The following is a 20,280-nucleotide window of genomic DNA, read 5'->3' on the forward strand; positions in this document are numbered from 1 at the left end:
GTCTTGTTTCTGCAGGAAGTGCAATAGAACGATGACATCTGTTTGTCAACAAACTCCATACTCGCCTCCTGTGGCTGCACTATTTTAAATTTCTACAGTATCTTTGTGAAATGGCAAAAAGAGTACTAAAGATCTTTATGCTGCTCAGTTTTTCCACGGCCCAGCAAAACAAAGCTCTTTTTTTGTAGCTCATATTTGTAACTGACGTGGACATACACCTTTCAGGGAGAGTTTGGGCAAGGCATGAACTGTGGTCTAGGGTGTACAGCTTTTCTATGCTGTATGTAGCTATGGAGAATAAGACAACAGAATCAAGCCCATTGATTGACTAGTCAGGTATTTATTTGTTTTTAACATGCAAAACCAGTACAACAATCACAGGAGCTAGAAAAAATGTAGCACTGAAAAAAGTATTCATGCAGAATGAGTATTGTACTTGAACTATCCTCCACAATCATCAGTCAGTCTGTCCCAATATTTATAGTTCATCATTACAACTGCCAAAACTGGCAACTACCAGGATTGTTGTCTCAATTAAGGACAGTAAACAGATTGTCCCATTTTTTTAATGAAAAAATCTAAAATGTAATACTTCACAGTTTAACATGTTTATTCATTTAAACGAGCTAAAAAATAGTGGTGTGACATCTGCTTGAGAGACACTGGTACCTAACATTTTGGCTGTCTCCCCACTAATTTGATTGTGATTAAGGGGGGATAAAAGGATGAGTAGAAAATTCTGTCAATTAAATGAATTGATGAACTGCAAAAAAAATATATTCTCACTCTTGGAAATGAGTAGAAAGAAATACATCTACAAAAATGCATTACAGCAAACTAAGAGGATGATGGAGAAATATACTGCAAAATATCTCAACTGGCTCTTTCAAGAAAAAATATTGTAAGCATAAGATCACAGATAATCTTTGCCAATTTATTCATCTCATGGCTTCACTTCCCAAAGTGCAGGCATAATCCACTGTAAAATCTTTTAGGATGCAGTTCCAACATGGAATTTCTGCTGTCTTATTGATGTGCCATACTGTTATTTTCTTAGTCATAAGCACCACTAATTACTATGCTACTGTAAGTAGAACTTGAAATGCAATCAAGATCTGTAGTATCTGTTTTGTTGGCACTCTCACTGGCCTACTCTGCTTTTCAAGTACAGTTCTCTACAGAGAATTGTCCTGAATGCACTTGACCTTCACCAACTGGCTCAGTTGTGCCTTATAGGGACGACAATCCCTGATCAATCATCACTCTGCTGGGAGCTCCTAGCAGCATTTTCCTTCTGAAAATGGCAGCATTCAAAACTTGGCCCTAAATCAGCAGATGAGCCTCTTCCGTGGTGGCAACCCTCACGGAAGAGGCATGAACAGTTTTGTAGGGCTTTCACTGTGCTTTCCTTTAGTCAAATTGTTCAAAACCTGTGTTTTCAAACAAAACTTTTAGGTCCGCTGCTCTAGAGCACACCTAAGTAAACAGATGAGTTTGCTTATGTTGGAGCTACTTGCAGTTATGTGCGGCAGCACAATCTCCCAGTCTACACATCCTGCCACAGACCTGCTACCGCTGGTCTGATGCATGGAAGGAGCTGATTCTGAATCGCATGGTGTCTATATGATACGCAACAGTGAACTTGAACTACAGCATTCTTCAAGAAAAGTTTAAATGTATCTCTAGGGTCTATTAGGGAAATGCTTAACATGCCTCCTAAGCTTCCAGTAAAATATGTTTATGGACTCTAGGTAGTAGAGCTAGAGCCTTTCCTTGGCAATGTTCACTAGAAGCACTAGTAGAAATACTAGACTCAGGCTTCTGTCCTGAGATGGTCTACAGGCTGATTCTGCTTTTGAAGAATCAAAGAGAAAAGGAAAACCACCTAGGAAGATTTACAGAGCAAAATTACTTCTGGAAGACTGTTATTCCTTCCTAGCCAGAGATTCTTCCAGACAGGAAATCTGCTCCCACCCACAGCACAAAGACTCAGTACAGGCATCTCCTCCACAACCTCCGCTAGAAAGAAATTCAGTTTACTCCAGGAGTAGAGGGCAACTACTGATGTCTGCCTTTTCCTTCAGGTGAATATCTTTGAAAAAACTCATTAAGCCAGGTTTGCCATGTAAATTATTTGATCAGTAATCCTTCTTTGAAACAAGCATATAAAATTACTAATTTTATAATAAAAAAGTCTTGTACAACTGAAGTGATAGAGCTGCATGGATCAACTCCAGAAAGAGAGCTGATTAGTATTGGGTAGGATGCCAAAGGAAGTTCTCTTCATTGTCTTTTACGTATTCATAGGCCACATTTAGTTTCATATGAGTTTAGCGGCTAGAACTGCCTAAAGTAATCTAGATATTCTAAAACTGACATCAGTGCTTACTTTTGAACATTGTGCTGTTTAGATTGCTTTAATGTCCTTTCAAATGTATACATAATTCAGTGTGTTAAATATTAATAAGAGAACCAAAATAGAAAAAAAATCATTTATTAATAAAAGAGACACTAAGCAACTCATACAATGATAGATGGTCCAAAATCCAAAAGGCATATTTCAATCTCAGATATAATTAAGGGAAAAATAAGCTACATGTCCCATTAGGAATTATTGTACTGATAAGAGAAGAAGTGTATTTGCTGCAGTATCTACCATGTATTTCTACATACACTGAACAGAAGTCTACCCGGTCTAAGCAAAAAGAAATTTTCCCGTCACATGAGAATATCCTTCTAGCACCTGAAGGGAGACTACAAAAAAGATGGACTTTTTAGAAAAGCATGTAGTGACAGCACAAGAGAGAGCTGATTCATACTAAAAGGGAGTAAGTTTAGATTAGACATTAAGAAAACATTTTTTATTTTGACGGTTGTGAGGCACTGGAACAGGTTGCCCAGGGAAGCTGTGGAGGCACCATCCCTGGAGGTGTGTGACACCACGATGGGGCTTTGAGCAACGTGCTCTAGTAGAAGGTGTCTCTGCCCATGGCAAATGTATTGGAAATAAATGAGCTTTTGCATCCCTTCTAACCCAAACCATTCAATGATTTCATGATTCTATGATTTTTTCATGCAAATGAAAAGACATAATCCAAACAAAGCCAATAGACAAACAGCAAACTGTGGGCAATATGGACTCATAAGCCACACATCTGGGAAGCTGATAGAATCACATATATACGCACTTCAGATTAGGTCTTATTCACAGTTATGGGAAATGGAATATTCCTATTCTAGAAACTTCATAAATTTGACAGTAAGAATTGCTTGCTTTTTAACACAACCAATTGAGAGTGCAGGTTATGAGATGACCTGCATGAAGGGAGTAACTACATATCTTTCTCAGACCATACATGACCCACAGAGCTATATGCTGAAATTAAGGAAACAATCCTTCCAGCATGTTACAGAACACGAAAACTGCTAATGTAAAGTAACAGGAGAGGTCTGCAGCTTCTGTGACATGTGGTTGGGTGCTGGTGGAGTGAAAGGCATGTCACATGCAAGGAGACAGCTTGTGATATGCTTTTCCCTCCACTGGAAGTTGGGCCATGTGTCAGATAATGCTTCACCATAAATTCAACATGTCGGGAGGTGTTTGGTCAAGTGTGTGACTAGTAGCAGACTGTAAGTCATATGCATACATACGTGTTAGGATTTCATGTCTGTAAGAGTCATACGTAGAAAATGAGATATATTTGCATATATAATTTTCTCTTTCATATATTTTTCGGAAGACTTGTACTCTGAATTTCTATAGTTGTTTTGCATGGCATAAAGGGAGTGAACACTATGACACATATGAAGTGGATCCTTAGAGACTCATAATGTATATGGTCATAGTTACTATATGGTTTAAAAATTAACTGTATTGATCCAAGTTTCTTAAGTGGTGATAATGGGACTGTGTCAATTTAAAAGAAATATATTTTCCATTATATATTTGCTGCGATTTATATCCCACGATAAGAAATCTTAGCCAGGCATCTCAGGAACAAGACAGTAAATACCTCAGTTGCAATTAAATCTAACATTCAGCTCTGAAATTTATGTCTAAGGCAAAACCAAGCCTCAGAATTACGAAAATTTTTCTGAAAGTCAGTCTGCCTAAATTTCCTTGTGACATTCAGCACCAATGGCTCTACCCGTTCTTGATATCAAACTGAATCGGAACTGAATCTCAGTCAGAAAAAGACTGACCACACTTTTAAGGGGATCAAAACTGAGTCTTTACATCCACAAGCTCAGTTATATGCCAAACTCAAAGCAGAACAGGATAAAGGCAGAATTTTAAAGCTCCCTGCAGCTGCTCTGACACATCAAATTCTTCAAGTGGCTTTTGGCTATCAAAAGGAACAAAAATGCTATCTACAGTACCTAATTTGAAAGGTACTTTGCAAGAACTGAAGGATGTAATGGAACCAAGATTTACCAGTTATTAGTATGCCAGGAGAAAAAGTGTTTTGTTATTACTTACAGCCTCTCACATTAGTTTGATGATTAAAATGATTGTATAGCTGGAAAGGAATGTTTTTATAAAACATGCCCCTAATAGGTAGAACAAGTTGATACCAAAACCATCAGGAAGAGCATAATTAAAACACAGTTTTGACTTTACATTAATAGTAGACCAATACACTAATTAAAACCAACATCGACTAAACTTTCTATTTACACTAGTTCAGACAGCACAGGAGGCAAAGAACTGTGTTTCAGAAGCATATGCGAATGTTAGAGCTTCTGTCATCCAGGTGCCATTTCTAACAGAACACATGTGTGCTGAACAGTTGGCAAAAGAATGAAAAAGATTACTGCAGATATATGGGCACACAGAATCTGGAATGACAGAAAATTAAGTCCATATAGAAGGTGACAGACTGCTTGTAAGAAGATATTCTTTTCCTACAATTTCTTCCATCTTCATGCATGCACACACATGCACAAGAAAGCTTAAAAGGGAGGGAAAGGATGAGGGTGTTTTGATATACTATAAACACAAATTAAGAAAATACTTTTTATTTGGTATTTTTTCTTTTCAGAAAGGAACAGGAAACTAATTTGGTTATTAGGAAGCTCTGATTCCTAAATTCGGTCAAGGCAGACACTCCTGTGAAGTCAGCATCAATACCCATGATAATAGTAGCACCTGTCTTTTGACATCAAAGTTCCCTGCCTGAGAAAAACATAATGTAAACAATAAACTTCCTGTATTGTACTGTTGCTCCTGGCTTTGGTGTTAGACAAATACACTTGGCCAGGCATAAGTGTTCTTATTTTGGAGACCTGGAATGTAACTGATGTATTGCAAAACTTTCTTATGAATTTGGACTGCAAGAAATGGCATCATTTACTGTCTTACAGTGAAGGGACTGTGTGTTCCTATGTAGTCTTGTTGAAGCTGAAGAAATCCTGATGATAGATTCATTGCATCTGCTAGTTTTCATCTGGATCCAGATCAAGGTCAACTTCATTGGAAACATTAAGATAAAAAAAAGCATAGAAAGCCAACAAAAATACCAGTATAGCTGCAAGGACAAGGGCAACTTCCTGTAGAAATAAAAGAAAACAAAAACAAAAACCTGTTAGAAATAATACCATACTTTCAGATTAATCAGGAATAAATATTATTTCTCTTCTACAATGCACATCAAAATAACATCAGACATAATATAATTGCATTAGGCATTGATGCTTTAATGATTTCTCTATTGTGGTTACCATTCCAAATGTTGTAGAATCCATTCACTTAATGAAGATTTTGGTGAGTCTGATATACCATCAGAAAGAGGATATTTAGCTTAAAAATCTTTAGTCTTACCTAGAAATAGGAGCTTTATATCTTTTTATTATCCAGTTCCTTCTTTTTTAAAGAAAAAGACAGAACTCACAAACCACAGTTTTGAACACAAATTTAAGTTATGAATTTACACTGTGAATTTTGATGTTTTCTAGCAATATGTTACTGCTTTTTGCCAACAAATTTGTAATTTTTTAATGAAGCAAACACAGTATGGTGGAAGTCAATGAAAATTGCTACCTCTACCTCCCAACCTCCTGGCATGCAGTACAACATGGAACTACAAACTCCCTCAGAATTGGATGAAACTTTTCTTTCTTCAGCTCCGCAATAAGGCAAAAAGCACAACAATTTGCACTTGCCTCTCTTCCCATAAAATATTGCAACTTGCTGCATCTTCCTTAATTAACATAAAAGAAACTTCCAAAGTATACATGATTTATAGCAGCTTTCAAAAGCAGAAAAATGTTTTTATACTACACATTATACTCATTATATGACTGTGTATCATCGTAAGGCTGGACTTGTAAAAATGCAATTACAATACAATCATCCTCTTAATATTTCTTTTATTTCCTGTATTTCTTTCTTTATTATTTCATTCAAAGACACCATATTTCTCATTTTAAAGTTTTTATTTTTCTGTAAGGGACAGCAGACTTCCTATAGTGTTGACTCTCATTTTGCTAGACAATGAAAGACGAAAGATAAATTTGAGAAAAAACCTTATGCCCCTTCAGCTCACAGAAAGCATGACTCTCTAGCTAACAACTTCTACTGCTTGACTCCTGATCATCATGATGAACTTGTAAAATTGTGCACTCAAGATGATCCAAAGGTTAGTTGGTACCTCCAAACCCCACTCTCCCGCTAAGGAAAGAAGCAAAACTTCCCCTCCAATTCTCAGCTTCATGTTGAGCTACAAAACAATTACATCAGAATGATCCCAATGTACATTTAAAATGAGAGAAGAAAAAAAGTTCAGTGATTTTATAACAACTGATCTGAATTGGTACAGAAGATGTCACATCAAACCTGCCAGTGGGACTGAAAGGAGATGCCTACACTGCACCAAGACAAGAAGACACTTTTTACTGTCCAAGGACAGAATCTGTCTGTCTTGAGTGGTTCAAGAGAGGCCAGGTGAATTCTTCCCAAAAATTACCACTTCTCCCCTTAGACCAGAAGGGAGTGCAGATGGTACCTCTTGTGTGCACTGTGGGATTAATCCTACCCAGCATCTCTAGGTTGGTGGTTGCTTTGTGATCAGCATTGTGTTCACTGACATGAAGGAGTTAAAACTGTGCATTTCATTTTTTAAAGTCTAGCCCATAATCTGGCATTCTTCTATAGAGCAGCATTTAATTTGCATTTACATGAATGCATTATATAGTTTATCAGAATGTTGGATCAATAATTCAACATATGCCATCTAATAAATTTTGAAATACTACTGCCTAGTTGGCATACGTTCTATAGGAGCATGTTCTTTATTCTATAGAAACCTTTGCTTTCTATTTTATATGGATGATTGAGATGTACTTTAAATTTGTTTTACCACATTAAAATTGCTCCTGCAAATTTGCTGAGGCTGTTTGTTACAGATTTCAACTACATTTTCCTTTTAGAATTGTACCATCCTCTGAACTTCATCCTCCTGATTCCATGATTTGATTTTAAAAAAGTACATCTAATTCACTCATATATTAAAGGAAAGTGATTTTTGCTTTGTTGCAGTCGCAACACGTCAGTATCTCACAAAAGGGCATGGCAGCATCAGACAGGTTTCATTTATTTCCTTGTATCCACAGCTGTGCTCCCAGACCCATCTGGCCACACAGCTACTAATCTTAAGAGGATGTAATAAACAAGTGACATACAACTGCAGGCTCCATCTGCTCAGGAGAGTGGACAACAAAACCGCACAATGCAGGCACCGTTCACACTTGACACAGAGAGCAAATTCATTCCAGTATTAAAAAGTTTTTTCCTTGTTTGGATGCCACACTTCCCACGCTTTCTGCTTTACAATAGGTTTACCTTTCCCCTCCCTCCTCCCCAGTCTCCCTTATGAAATGCTGTGAGTAGCAGCAGAAAACTTTTCAGGAACCTTTGCATTAAAAATTTGTTTCAAAGGAAGTGAAATTGGGAAAATCTTGAGTTTTATTCTCAGGCTGCCCAGTAACTGCTTGACAGAGGCAGTTCTTTAATTCCTCTGCCTAAGTTTCACAATGAGTAACACTGTGATAACAATACTATTTTCCCTGCACAGCCATTAGGAACTGTGTGGGTGGATCAGTATTTATTATCCCTGGGAATGAAAAGTCTTACTAAAATTCCAGGTTTGAGAGTTATGCAAAAACCTTAGTTTTGAATTACTGAAAAAGGCAGAGTAAAAAAAATATAAAATAAATGGCCTTACAAAGGACATCTGGCTCTCAGCTAGCGATATGCAGTCTCTTAAGAATTGCATCCAGTTTATGGACTTTTATAAACATAAATTTTGCAAGGTAAATAGCAAACGAGATGCTGCACCACTGTACTGTATTTGCAACAACAGATATATATTGTCATTTTAATTTGTTTTATACTTTTCAGGCTTTGCTATTTGTATTTTAAGTCATGCATAGAAATGAAATGTTAAAATACTCCCTGCTTGGCATATATAGCTCCCTTTCTCTTGCACTTTATGGATCATCCCCATCATCCTGTGCAAAATCCATTTACTCAAAGGATTTTACCATGAATAATTAAAGAATAGAGAAAAAGTTCTATAGAAATAAACTTAAAATGATCAGAGGGCATTTACTCTATTTTTTTTCTTTTATATCATGGTACAGAACACTAGGAAACAACATTTCTCCTCTCAAATCCCAAAGTACAGTCATAGAAGCCTTTAAAAAGGAACAGAATTTTCTATTTATATTCTCTTACATGTAGAATATCATATGTAGAACCCTACTGATTTCAGTTTGGTTAAGTGTTCCAGAAACTTTTCATAAAGGAAATGCATACCATTACAGCGTAATGTAGATTTCATTCTCTTATCATTTTTTGTCAGTTTTATGTCTCTCATGCCAAAATACTTGGATCATGTCCTCAAATTCACCCTAATGAAGCAAGTGGCAGAGCTGGGATCTAAACAAGATTAATCAGGAGAGGGGGTGAGGAAAAAATGTTAGCTATGATAACACAAATCTGGACACTGTATGGCAGCTTCATATCCTATACATATAGAGAAATATCATACTTCCAGGAAATGTCAGGGGGGTTTTACATGGTTTTTAATTGTCCTTCAAATAGAATCACACCTTTTTTACCTGAAACCTGCTTAAAACTAAGTGAAAGAGTACCTCAAATTGCTTTCTTTGAATTGATAAATTCTTCCTAGCTCTTTCTGAAAAGAGATGAAATGAAAATCATACTGACCAAGGATATGTGTAAAAATAAATATATAGGAACTGACCATCTTTTTACCTCATATAGTTTTTAACTGAAGACTTTAGGTGGATATTCACTGCAACCATGTTTTATAGTTTCAACAAAATAGTATTTATAAATGAATGTTTATTTCCTCAATGCAGGACATTCTACAGCTAACACAAGGCAACAAAAGTAATTTATGAACTTTTTATGTTCCAATTTTTTTACTGTGAAAATTTCAGATGGAAGAAAGACCATTGTTGTCTCAAATGATGAGAACAAGGTACTATTAGAGAGTCATCAAGAACACCTGGCTATGTGCCTACAAAACAACAGGATTCATCTTAAAACAGCTAGATGCAAAATAATATATACAGGTATCAAAGATGCATACAGTACTTATAAAGTGGAGTACTCTGCCTTGAAAAACTGTGACTCAAAGAAGGTCTTTGGATTTCATGAGTAACTGCTCCCTCAGTGTGATTTCTGGATGTACAAAGGTGGAGGGATTTCCAGCAGGGAGATGACCGGTATTTATTTTATCATAGAGAAGAATGAGAGGTAGTTTGGTTACAGCATATAATTATATACACCTGTATTTAAGGAAAGCATTTCACTGTGTGGGGTCCTTTTATCCTGTTTACAAGAAACTTTCAAGGCCCAGCTGCAGTTAGGTAAGTTCAGCCTTGATCTATGATGCCATTTTCTAGGAGCAAGAATGACTGAACATTCTTCAGGAAAATACGGACTTCCGTATCTGTGAGTCCTTTATCATCTATCAGATCTCCCTCAAAAAAGTATGTTTTTGTTTAGCAATTGGAAAGAATACTTCAACTTTGGCTTGTGTGAAAAGAAGGACCTGGCTGCCAGTAGTCAGCAAACTCATCTCTCCTAGCTGCTCCTCTCCTTCAGGGCCCTAGGAAAACTCAGATTACTCCCATGGTCATTGCTACATTCTGAACCCCACAAGTATCAGGTTATTAAAAGTAATACCACCCTATGTTTAACTGCTCAGACTTTTTAAAATAGCATCAAATGTTTTCTGATGTTGACATTTTCCTCCCATTGTATTGATTTCATTTCCAGGATTTGAGGTTTTGCTGTTATCGATTACTCTTAGAAGTGCTGCAGACTGGTCCTAAGTGGAGACAGAAGAAGGTTTGAGAAAGATGGTCTACTGCTTCAAGCTGGTACAGAAAATCCTCCTAAGATTTTGGTGGGTGCATCTTCTTCATATCTCAAACCACCATGATTACTACACTTATGTGCTCAGGTGAGGCAAGGATGTGATTTTGTTCTTCTCTTTGTACATTGTTCCCCCTCCCTTTCCTTTCAAGGTCAGGGATCAAAGCCTGACTACAGGGATAACTGGGATTAGCACACTTTAGCCATTGCTGGCACATTAAGCTGCTCTGCATTTTGTGAGACATAGAAGTTGGCTTGAAGACCCAGTATTTTGGCCATTACAAAGTGCTTGGACTTTGCAGAAAGTATTTGGATGAAATTTTATGATCTGTAACATACAGAAGTGCAGATCAAATGATCTAATAGTCTCTTGTGGGCCTTAATTTCTACAAAGCTATGAAACTGTATCTTGAAAAATGTAGTTCACTAACTTAGCAGATTATGAACAGCATGAAATTGGAGAGTATCTTTTGCTAAAATACACCAGGAATGTGTTGTTATCTATTCCGATCTAAATTGTTCCAGATGAGAGAAACTCTCCATAGTGAGGTATCTAACTACACAACAGATTAAGCAGATATGCAAAAGAATGACAGATGATAAGGTCTCACTTTGTTTAGGAAACATTTTTTCCTTAGCTGAATCGATGTACTGCGTTGCTAATAATTCTCTGTGGAGTGATATTCTGCAGTCAATAATGTCTTTGCAAGTACTTTGCAAATACTACTGTTAAGATTTGTGCCTACCTTTCAAGAAGAGAGAAAACTTCATCACTTGTCCCATCGACTACTGATTTGTTCTTACAGCCTGTGAAAAAAATCTCTCCCCAAGAACTATCCATAACTGTTGGTCTCTGCATACCAAACTCCAGCTATCTGGGGACCAAGTTTCCACACTTCTCAAGCCATTTTCTGCTTGTCACCCTCCTGCTGGCATGTTTTCCTCACCCAATGAGAGCAGAGCTAGCACCAGTGGTGGAAAGGCCTTCCTGCTCTACTTGGTAAGGATGAACAGCTGGGCTTCCAGCAGCACAAGCCCCATGCGGGGGGCCAATAAAATGACCCAGAAAAAGTTCAGAGGCTCCCTTTTTGGTATTGCTACAAAGGATTTTGTCTTATCCAAACACCAGGAGACATATAGCACATTGCTTTCTCTTGGAGCTGTTTCTCGAGACTGGGTTCTGCTTTTCCAAGAGACACAATGTATTTTGGCACTGTCTGCATTAGTGTCACATATACAAACAGAGCCAGTACAATAGCTCTGCTACAATATTTAATCTTTGAACATGTTTAAAGAGCAAATATGACACACCAAGTACTAGCATGGTCACCCTGCTTGAACTAACTTTGGATAGTTATTAGTGCTCAGCTGCTTCTCTGACATTATCAACACAGATAAAAATCCCTCATTGGGGAAATTAAAAAGTACTAAATGCCAGTGACTGAAAGAAACTTTGTTACTTTAAACCTTGCATTAAAATGACAAGGCAATCAAAGTTTGACAAGACAAGCTAATTAGTATGCCAGCAATGAAATGTGAAGAATCTCCAGGGGATTGGTTCTGAAAAGTTTTATGTCATTTATAGGGCCTTTTTTTAAGCTAATGTTGTCAGCTCTCACGGTGAAATACACAACAGTTGAATTTCATTATCCTCATTGAACTTAAAGACTAAAATCCCTTCACTATTTTTTAGTCCTCTTTTTTTCCTGCCTTAAATGCTACACTAAGTCTTAGTTTACAGCCAGGCATGTAATTTCTTCAGGACACTAATGCAAAACAACCCTAGAGTTATCAATGATATAAAAAAGCCTGTTGTTTTAAGTGGCTGTATGGTGCTTACTGTGTTAGCTTATTGTGTGTATGTATTTCACAGAACTACAAACATATTACCCTTTCCCAAAGAGTTTATACTTTTACATTTATCCTTCCTGTATAATATTTTTATTAGCTTCAACTTAGCTTTTTATAATAAAAGGTTAATTTAGTCTGAAATGCTGCATACTGCATCATGTACTGAACAAATACGTACATAAACTAAGTACATTCCAAATACAGGTATGTGTCTGGTTTCTTCTCAAAGATTTACAACTTTGGACACTTCTATTTAAAGTGCCTACTTATTACACTGTATTGTAGTTATATCACTTTTTGTTTTCTCTCAACACAGGTTTAAGTTAATCAATTGCTACATCACAGAATTAGGGCCTATATAATAAAAAAAGGACTAAAATCCCGGCCTTTGGAAGGTAAATCATGTTGTTTATTACCATTACTCATCCCAGGGAAAAGGAGGAGCTCTTAAGAGACAGTGGGGAGTGGATATGGTTTTCTGCTTGGGGTGGAAGGTGAATTCCCTGCTCTCCTACCTCACCTCTCTAGGTGCCCTTAAACAACAGATATGAGACCCTGGAATCTGACAGCCAGGGAGATGAGAATGTGGATGAAGATCTATCCAGGTTAGAGGGGTTGCCTAGGGCAGGGCAACCTACCCTGCACATCAAAACCTCCTCAATTAGGAAAAAAATAAGGGTAATAGTCATTGGTGACTCCCTTTTGAGAGGAATGGAGGGCCCAATATGCCAACTGGACCCAGCCCATAGGGAGGTGTGTGAGCCTCTGGGAAACCACCAACAAACTTCCCAGCTTGGTGTGGCCCACTGACCATTGCTCACTGGTTTGCCAGGTGGACACATACAAAATCCCAACAAGACCAAGGATGATCAAGCAGGACCTCAGGCCATTGAGACAACTGGTCAACGGATCTGAAGAACAAATTGTGTTCTCTTCTGTCCTGCCAGTTGCTGTCACACCAAACAGAAGTTGTCAAGAATTATTTAAAAAATTATCCAGAAAACAATCCAGAGGAGGATTTAGGATAGGTGAGGAGGATGGATGTAAAAAGACGGCACTTGGCAGCTGGAGGATCCTCACACTGAACTGAGCAAAACAAGCCATGCTTGAGAGAGGGGTATAGGTTATGGGGCGTCACAACTAAGCCTCTCCAGGGAGAAGGAAGGAGATTTCCCTACAGATACACCAGGAGCATCTACTGCCCATGGTGAAGCTCTGCTGCTGGAGGGATTGAGCAGGGTGAAGAGCTGTCACTGTGAGGTGGGAAGAGGTGCACCTTTACCCCAAGACATTAAGCACACTTCGCTTCCATGCTGAGCACTCTGGGGTCTGTAAGCAGATGTGCAGAGTTTACTCTACAGAAATTGCCCATGTTCTGGTAGTATTGAAACATTTACTAAGCCTGAGGTTGTTGGCATTAAGCAGGCTCAGCGAGAAGGATGCATTTAAAAGCCCTGCTTTCCTTCCCCTACAAGCAAATCCCCAAAGGGAAAGGTGCCCAACTTACCTTTCTTTTTGCTTCAGCTTTGTAAGCTTTTCTCAGCAATTTGGAAGCAAAATAAATTACTGTGATCTATTTGGGGATGATCCAGATTTTTTTTTAAGGTCCAGAAGCACAAAAAATATTACAGCCAGAAGAAAATATTTTAAAGATTTTTTTTTAAGGCAGAAGCAGAATTGTAAACCTGAGACAGCACACAGTGCAACTAGCAGAACCCCAGAAACACATCCACTCAGGACCTGAAGAGCACATGTACACCTTGATGGCAAAAGTCCTTTATTCACTAATGCTCAATTCTTCATTACTTATATGATTACACATATGCTTTCCCATTCACTCTCATTTTTAGGAAAGAATTACTTAAGAAAATAAGGAAATGAAACAGCTTTTGAAGGACTAAATCTCATACTCTTCTCACTTGTGAAAGACATGCAAAAAACATGTTCATTTTAAAAGAATTAGGCTGTACACTAAGCCTCCAAGTAGAACATCACTTTTAAAAGGTCACGCCACTGAAAGGAAAATGAAAAGAAAAAGGAAAATTTAATAAGAAAGGAAGGAAAAGGAACTCAAAAGGTTAATAATTTATCCTTTAAACAAAAAAGGCAATCTACTTTTTCTCATTAAAACCTGACACACAGCACTAACTGAGGAGATTATGTTGTGAAAACATACTGCATCACACGGTAATGCTTGATCGAGATCAGCAATCAGGAGCAAAAAGAAAGCACTGTTTCGTGATTATAATAGCAAATTCTGGAAGACAACCAAATACATCATCTGGCAGCCTAACAGCTGTTACAGCTTGGTAGTAATACCTTGGCATTTGCTATAAGCTATAACTTGAAAAAAATTGATTTCTCATCTGCCAGAAAGAAGAAAATGTTCTCCTTTTAACATTTCTGAAGTTTCTTTTACTAGAACACCCAGGTAATGGATCTACTTTTTTATTTTCCTCAGGTTTTACTTTTGCTGTTAATAGGGTATCAGTTACATTAAAAAAAAACAAACAAAAAAACTGAGGGAAAAATACTGGAGGCAACATAAATAATGTGTGTTCAGATAGATCCTGTTTTGATGACACCAGGTAGTAGATAAAAGAGAATATTTCTAATTGTCCTCCTTGCTCATATTCACAGCTGTGATCTACAGTAATTGTTATACTTCATACCTGCCTGAAAAGGCAACATCCTCAAAATAAAGTTTAGTACCTTTCCATATGCTTTCCTTTGCTGTTAGTTAAGCCTTCTTTTTCCAAGTCAGAAGCACTACACAAGGATGCAGACTGAGACAATAATGCTGAGAATTAACAATACTTAACAAACCCAGTCTTTAAATTACTACTGGTATAGGATGAGAAGAGGAACATGAGAAATTTTTATTGTAATTTGTCTAACTATATGAAATAGTTAAAGAATTTCTTCTGTCTGTGGACAGGCTCCCTAAAACCATAAATTTTCTAAGCACACAGTACTTTAAAACTTTAAAGTAAGCATGCATCATAACAAGGACATTGACTATGTAAAATCTTTCAGCACTTCAAATATTCAAGTCATTTTAGGGTTAAGTAAAAGCAGTTAATCATAAATATTTTAGATTCTAGCATTCTACTTAGATTTTGAAGTGTCATAAACAATATCTCTCAAAAATCAATATTCACACAGTACATCTATGGGGAAAAGAAACAAACACAAAGGTGGTTTGAGCTATCAAAGAAGTCTCTACCTTTACGCCTAGTGCAGTTTTCTTGGCCTCTGCTTTTAATCTTGTAGCTCTTAACATAGGCCTGGTTTTCTTATAATCTTGTTTCCCTAGAGTAAAAAAGCATATTCAATGAAAACAACATAAAAATAATACAAAGAATGTAAGCATTTATTTCAGTTGAAAAGTCAGATTCAACATATTAAAAACATCTCACAGTCCGGCATTTTAAATAACAGCTACTCTGTCACACAGGGATTTAATCTGTGGAACAACCATGCTTAACACAGACAGTGACAGAAACAAGATCTGACAAATCAGTGTAGAACCTGTTACTCCAGAGTGACATCAAAACACATCTATGGATAGATATCCACTAATACAATGTTTAATAAACTGCTCCATAGGAATCAGGCAGCAAATAAGTTGATTAAAGGTAGATTATGTTTCTCTCTCTCATTGAAATCAAAACAAAAATTTCCATTAGAATTTTTCTTGCTTAGTCATCTCTAATGAACATATAAACGTGCAAGACAAGACATTCTGGTGAATGTAAAGGTTTGTAATTCTGAACTGTAACATTATTTGCAGGTATCAAAACTCAGAGATATGGAGATCAGTCTAAGTAAATGTTAATAAAATCATTGCTTGACACCATCTGCTTGTAGAAACACGTTACACAAAATCTTCTAGATCAACTTTCTGCAAGTTGCAGGGAGTATCTCTTGCAGCCACAAAGAGTGCAGACCAGGGCTTGATTACACTGAGTCCGTATGAACTGAGTTCAGAGGAGGACACATAAGCATTCAGAAATGGTAGAAATTGTATAAATCATCTATCTCAACTTAATAATGAAGCATAAAACACCTAATATTTCTCAGGGATATTTCTGCTGTCTGAATTATGAACTATTAACCATAGCTTCTTTAACTTAACAGAAGTCAAGGTACAGACACAGTCACAAAAGGAGAAGAAAAAGAAGAATCTGTGAAGAAACTGCCCAGAGGGATACAGCCTCAGTGCAACTGCTTTGACTTTTTAAAAAAGTCCTTTTTTTTTTTTTCCTTCCTAATGCGTACATACCTTTTTTTTTTCTTTATGCCTAATTCCAAAGCTAAACTATAACGCTTAAAGCAGAGTGTTTGGACTATTTCAAATCACTAAGTTTACCTATTTGTACATTAGCTTTCATTGTTGTCAAATACCTTTCCTTTAAAACTTTGTCCAATGGTTTTGTATACAAAAATACCAAGAAGATGTGCTTTTACATTCATAATCAATAATGCAAATTTCTCATTTTATGGCTACCTTGAAAACTGGGATATTATTGTGTAGTGATGAAATTCTGAAATGTGAATGTCTCCTTCCAGTAATACACTGGATTCATGGAAACCCACTTCTGACTTTGTCTGCTCCTTGTATTACCCTGCTCATATTCAATACAGAGATTGTCTGTGTAGCATAACGCGAATGCTGAACTCACATTACAAATTCATTATATGATCTCTCCTCAGTCCTATGGATTATATATTGGGAAGGTCTCCATACTATTCTTTGGTCAGATGTTATTCATGAAAGACTTGAAATAACTTAAAAATACTCAATAACAAATGGAAAAATAACTGAAACCATATGTATTAGGAATAATAAAAAAAAAAGGCAGCATATATCCAAGGAAGCTCAGAAGACAGATTGAAGAAAGGATGACAGAAAGATGATTTATGTCAGAGGCTCCAATATATTCATCTAGTCAGTACATCTTACTAGCAAGACAGGACCACTGCAGCATTATTTTTCAGAAGTCAGTAATATCTGATAATAGGATGCATCAGGAGTACAGTAATTTTTTAGAACAGCTGGGGAAAGACTTGTAGAAACCACAAAAATGGCTAAGTCATGAGATGACATCAGCCAGAGAGAGAATGTGTTTCTTCTCCCTAACATCCCACACTCATACTTTCGCCATGAAATAGTTAAAAGATCCTTCAGAATTTCCATTACAAATGGCAGGAGTTTATTACTCATAAAAGTACACTCCAGGCTGAAATTTGGCGAAGACACACACCAGCCTTGAATTTTTTTGTTTGTTTGTTGGGAGCCAACTTTCATAAGTGATACAGCTGTTCTTACTTGTGAACAAACTATAGAAATCTATCAATCTGAAATGTTTTAAGCATGACAAATATCTTCATTTAGAGCTATACAGCTGACAAGAGCCAAGTTCAATCTCATAATTCAGGTTTGCTGCTCTTCCATCAGGGGAAAGTGAAACAAGACAGTCAGAAATTTCCCTTTCAGTGATGCAGCAGCATTAGATAATGAAAACTAGAAAGCTTGGTAAGGTCCACTAGGAATGGGACACAAGTCAGCTAGCAAAACCCACCTCCCTTTTCTCCCATTGGCCATTCTCCCTCCTCTTCTGCACAGCTCAAGTGTGAAGGTGACATGAGCAGGGGCAAATGTTACACAGAAGACCCAATCTGTGAAATACATGTATGGGCAGAACTATGTTTACTCATCCAAATGAGAAAGCTTACTTGTGCTCTTTCCCTTGGTTTCTGGCATCCTGCTACTCTTTATTCCAATATCATGGCTACAGCTAAGACTGGATTCTACTTACCTAGAGAATACTTCCAGATTTATATTAAGGCTGATATGAACAACTAAGCCTCCTATAACAACCAGGCTATTTCAGTGATGACTCTAGAACTGGTAGTTCTCCAAACCCATGCACCTGCCATTAATTTACCACTCTCCTTGCTAAATGTAATAGCCAAAAGGAAAAAAATACAGTAGGGAAACAGTCTGAGTCCACCAAGTGCAAAAGTTTAAAAAGGGCATCTGTGGACTTCTTTGTAATGAAAACCAGATTCAGCAATTGTACTAAATGACTCTTAAAACATGTGAACTTTCTGAGGCCTTGGGAAAGACATCTGCACTACAGGACGACAAAGAACAATGAAATGCAAAGCTCCTGTCACGTGAATACTGATCATTACCACCTGGAAAACAAGCAGAAAAAAGTAATACAGGCTCCCTACAGCCTCCCTTATTTTGAGCTTGCAAATTCAACCAGTTGGGATAAGTATATTCACACTCTCAATGTCTTCTAGTTTTATCTCACTTATCCTGCAAGCTGTCTTGTACATTTATCTGTCAGAGTCATCAGTTTAAACGATTTCTTCTTCCCAGGAAATGATCATCAAAGCCAGTTGAGACAGACTCATCGGACAAAGCCCCATTTGTCTCCAATGCCTATCTGAGACACCAAGTTTTCCTGATGGAATATTTGAAGGCAAGAAGAAGCCAAAAAGATACCACTGGAAGATTTCCAGACCAAATCCTACTTTTCCTATTAAACATAATCCTTACCTCTTTGACTAGTCATTATTGTTACCAATTTGTCATCTCTTCTCTCAAACTCTTAACTCTAGTGCCAGCTTCCCTAAACTTTTTTAATAACTACCACTATTTATTTATTTTTAAACAAATGCACTACTTCTGTCCTTTTTCAGGTCCTTTATTTCCTTTCCATTTTTAAGGCTGAAGACTTAAGTACTCCATGATAAGGCAACTATTTTTACTGACTGCAGCTCTCTGCTTGTCCTGCTTCCTGAGGGTGCCTCCAAAGACCATCTACCTTCCCATCCAGTGCTTGAAGTAGCCTTTCCCTTTCAGAAACTATCCAGAGCTCACCTGGCACCTCCTCCCTTCCTTCCATCCTTCTTTTCCACTCCTTTGGTGGCAAAGTGACCTCAGAAGCACCTGAACTGAGCTGTGCCATGTTTACAGATCCTGTTTGGAAAACTTTCCTGGGATAGAAATGAAGACTATTTTACCAGCTGTAGGATTAGAACAGGGTGAAGATAATGGAGCTTTTTAGCTACTAAAACAGCTGTATTGTGAAAAATGACAAAGGGTGTGTCCTTCAGAGTGGATATTAGAGATTCATATAATATGCAAAGTGAGTTTGTTTCTTTTCATGTAACTAGAAATAAAAATCTATGAATTTTACAAGACTTTTTAAATTTAACTCTGCTTACAAGGGAAATAGAGATCCCATACATCCTCTATCCAATAATTTTAATAACATTAGAGATGACCTAGTCTTGTATAGTCTTTTTAATTAAAACTTCCAATGATATGACAATAAACGCAAAAAAAACTAAATAATATGTGTAAGTTAGGCAAGTTCATTTAAGTTCTGGATTAATTTTTTTTTTTAGTCTACAGAAATACTGTGACATTGCCAGGTAGTATGCACAACACTGTACCTCTGCATACATACCAAGCTCCTTTATACATGCAACCGAGAATGCAGGATGTTGAGCAGTGTATTACAGAAAGCTGACTACATTTAGGATTGTGTTTAAAGATGCTACTGCTGAAGACACAATCTGAAAAAGTCTACAGAATAACTTCACGAGAAAAAAAAGCTTGTATTTCCAACCCTTCTAGATATTTACTCTTTCATTCTAACAATAGCTCATTACTGGAATTGAATAACAGACTAAAGACTGCCTCTCTGCTTTTCAATTCATCAGGCTTAAGCAGAAACAGGACTGCATCTTTGGCCTTTGTTGATGCTGCTGTCCAAGCTTATTATCATATGAATATCTAGTTATTGTTTTATAAATGTTCACATTTCAGGAGCTCCCTGCTTTCTTTTCTCTCAGCAGACTTTACAATATCCACCTTCATTATCATCATGTGGCAGCATTGCTCTTCGCCTGCATTTGCTACTTTAAAAATTAATGCACTGCTATTTTCTGAATACTGTACTGCGTAAGCTGCTTATGAGTACATTATGCTATCAAGC

General features: G+C 37.1%; 1 protein-coding gene across 2 annotated transcripts in view; it reads right to left on the reverse strand.

Annotated features, from left to right (window-relative positions):
• Positions 1-320: 320 nt before the first annotated feature.
• TRIQK (triple QxxK/R motif containing) overlaps positions 321-20,280 on the reverse strand; it is a 61,133-nt gene continuing 41,173 nt past the window's right edge. For both annotated transcript variants that reach the window (XM_038128321.1, XM_038128322.1), the window contains exons 3-4: positions 15,486-15,571; positions 321-5,550 (exon numbers count right to left, since the gene is read on the reverse strand). In XM_038128321.1, coding sequence (XP_037984249.1) covers positions 5,437-5,550; positions 15,486-15,571 — 200 coding nt within the window. In that variant the 3' untranslated portion in view covers positions 321-5,436. The remainder of the gene's footprint in view (positions 5,551-15,485; positions 15,572-20,280) is intronic.

The sequence above is a fragment of the Motacilla alba genome, chromosome 2 (genome assembly GCF_015832195.1).
Source record: "Motacilla alba alba isolate MOTALB_02 chromosome 2, Motacilla_alba_V1.0_pri, whole genome shotgun sequence".
Lineage (NCBI taxonomy): Eukaryota > Metazoa > Chordata > Aves > Passeriformes > Motacillidae > Motacilla > Motacilla alba.